The sequence below is a fragment of the Mandrillus leucophaeus genome, unplaced genomic scaffold (assembly GCF_000951045.1).
Source record: "Mandrillus leucophaeus isolate KB7577 unplaced genomic scaffold, Mleu.le_1.0 Scaffold299, whole genome shotgun sequence".
NCBI lineage: Eukaryota > Metazoa > Chordata > Mammalia > Primates > Cercopithecidae > Mandrillus > Mandrillus leucophaeus.
Window position 1 is genome coordinate 38,411 of NW_012103131.1, and position 1,872 is coordinate 40,282.

General features: G+C 53.8%; 1 protein-coding gene across 1 annotated transcript in view; it reads left to right on the forward strand.

The window, feature by feature from the left end:
• LOC105544155 (deleted in malignant brain tumors 1 protein-like) overlaps positions 1-1,872 on the forward strand; it is a gene marked incomplete at its 5' end in the record, with an annotated part of 221,962 nt that overhangs the window by 33,715 nt on the left and 186,375 nt on the right. Inside the window, 1 exon segment of the mRNA XM_011986445.1 lies at positions 765-1,034. Within this exon segment, the coding sequence (XP_011841835.1) occupies positions 765-1,034 (270 nt within the window).

Consider the following 1,872-nt stretch of genomic DNA (forward strand, 5'->3'; position numbering starts at 1 on the left):
GTGGGCCAACTTTCCTGGCTCTTCTGTTTGCCGCACCCTTCAAAATCCCACCAATCTATAATAACTGGGTTAGTGTGAGCTGCTTCTTCCATATCTTAGAAAATTCCTGTAAGCATATCCTTAGGTTATTTTTCTTCTGACAGTGGCTGAGAGGAGGTGCCCAAGGGAATGAGGAAGGGGTTGATATCGGGGTAGAGGCTACTGGAGGGTTCGCAGGCCAGTGTGGAAAGTACAGTTGCATAGGGCTCAGGGCAGGCTGACAAGGGTCAGGAGAGAGAGGCCCTGGGAGAGGGAGGGCCAGGGCACTGTACTCAGAGTGCAGCCCAATGAGACCTTGCCTGGCCCTGACACCAGGAGAGAGAAGGGAAGGTCATTTCCTTTTCTGCTCTGTCTCTGGGTCCCGCTCCTGGGCGCCAAACTCCAGCTACTTCCCTGACTCACCAGGCTTACCTGGGTACATGGAGCGTGTGGTCATTGTGGAATTAGGCTGCAACCCACTATGCAGTATGGGGCCTGCTTGTCTATCGGGAAAAACCCCGTAGGCTTTGCTACCTAAAGATGGCGGTGAGGTACCAGAGCTGCCAGGATTTGTCTGCAGGCCCCACAGTGAGCGTCTGATCCACACGTTCTGACAGAAGGAAAGTCAGGTGTGCAGGAGGCAAGGGCAGTGAGGACAGGCTGTGGAGTTCCTCACCTGGCATAACTGAGTCATGAAGAAAGAATTGGGCCTTGGTGAGAGCTAAAGGGCTACTGTTCTCTTCCAGATGCGTGAGGGATGACACCTACGGATCCTACTCCCAGCCGTCTCCTCGCATTGCCCGCTTCCGGTTCAGGGCCTTCCACTTCCTGAACCGCTTCCCCTCCGTGTACCTGCGTTGTAAAATGGTGGTGTGCAGGGCATATGACCCCTCTTCCCGCTGCAACCGAGGCTGTGTGATGAGGTCCAAGAGGGATGTGGGCTCCTACCAGGAAAAGGACGTCGTCCTGGGTCCCATCCAGCTGCAGACCCCCCCACGCCTAGAAGAGGAACCTCAGTAGGTGGTCGCTGTCAGACCCCACTGCCCACTGGGGCACAGACCCCTGACTCTCGGGGACTTGGGATGTTTCTCTTGGTGTCATACTCCAACTCAAATTGAGCTCTACACTGTGCTGCACCTGGTCATACAGAGTTGAATCAGACCTGGTTCCTGCCTTCCCCAAGGCTCATGGTCCTTAGAGGACCCATTGCAGGGTGAGGTCAAGAGAGTTCTGACCTGGATGGCCCATAGACCTGACGTCCTAGAATCCATGCTTCCCACCTGTGAAATGAAAATGTCAATACTTACTTCTTAGCACTGTTGAGAGGGTTACATAAAAGAATTTTGGTGAAACTGCCTCAGCCTGTTCCTGGTGCAAGTCACTGAGTGCTTGGTAAATGGTAGTTTTTGTTACTCCTGTTGTCACCCATGTTAACAACACTAATGATGACAGTATTCCTCACAATGATAGTAACTATAACAGCAGACATGTTGACATCAGGGTCTAGACAGGACCATGGGGATGCCAGCTGCATCAATTTGTCCTGACTGCTGGCAGGCTCCGCTCGGCACAAGCCATGTCACTTTTCTCCTCTGGAACAGGGAGTGCACCCGCTGCTGTGTTGCTGTGCTGCTGTGTTGCTCTGTTGTTGTGTTGCTGTATTGTGTGCTGCTGTGTTGCTGTGCTGCGCTGTTGCTGTGCTGCTCTCCTGCTGTGCTGCTGTGCTGCTGTGCTGCTCTACTGCTCTGCTGCTCTGCTGCTGTGTTGCCTGAGCTCCTGTGCTGCTGTGCTGCTGTGCTGCTCTGCTGCTCTGCTGCTCTGCTGCTGTGTTGCCTGAGCTCCTGTGCTGCTGTG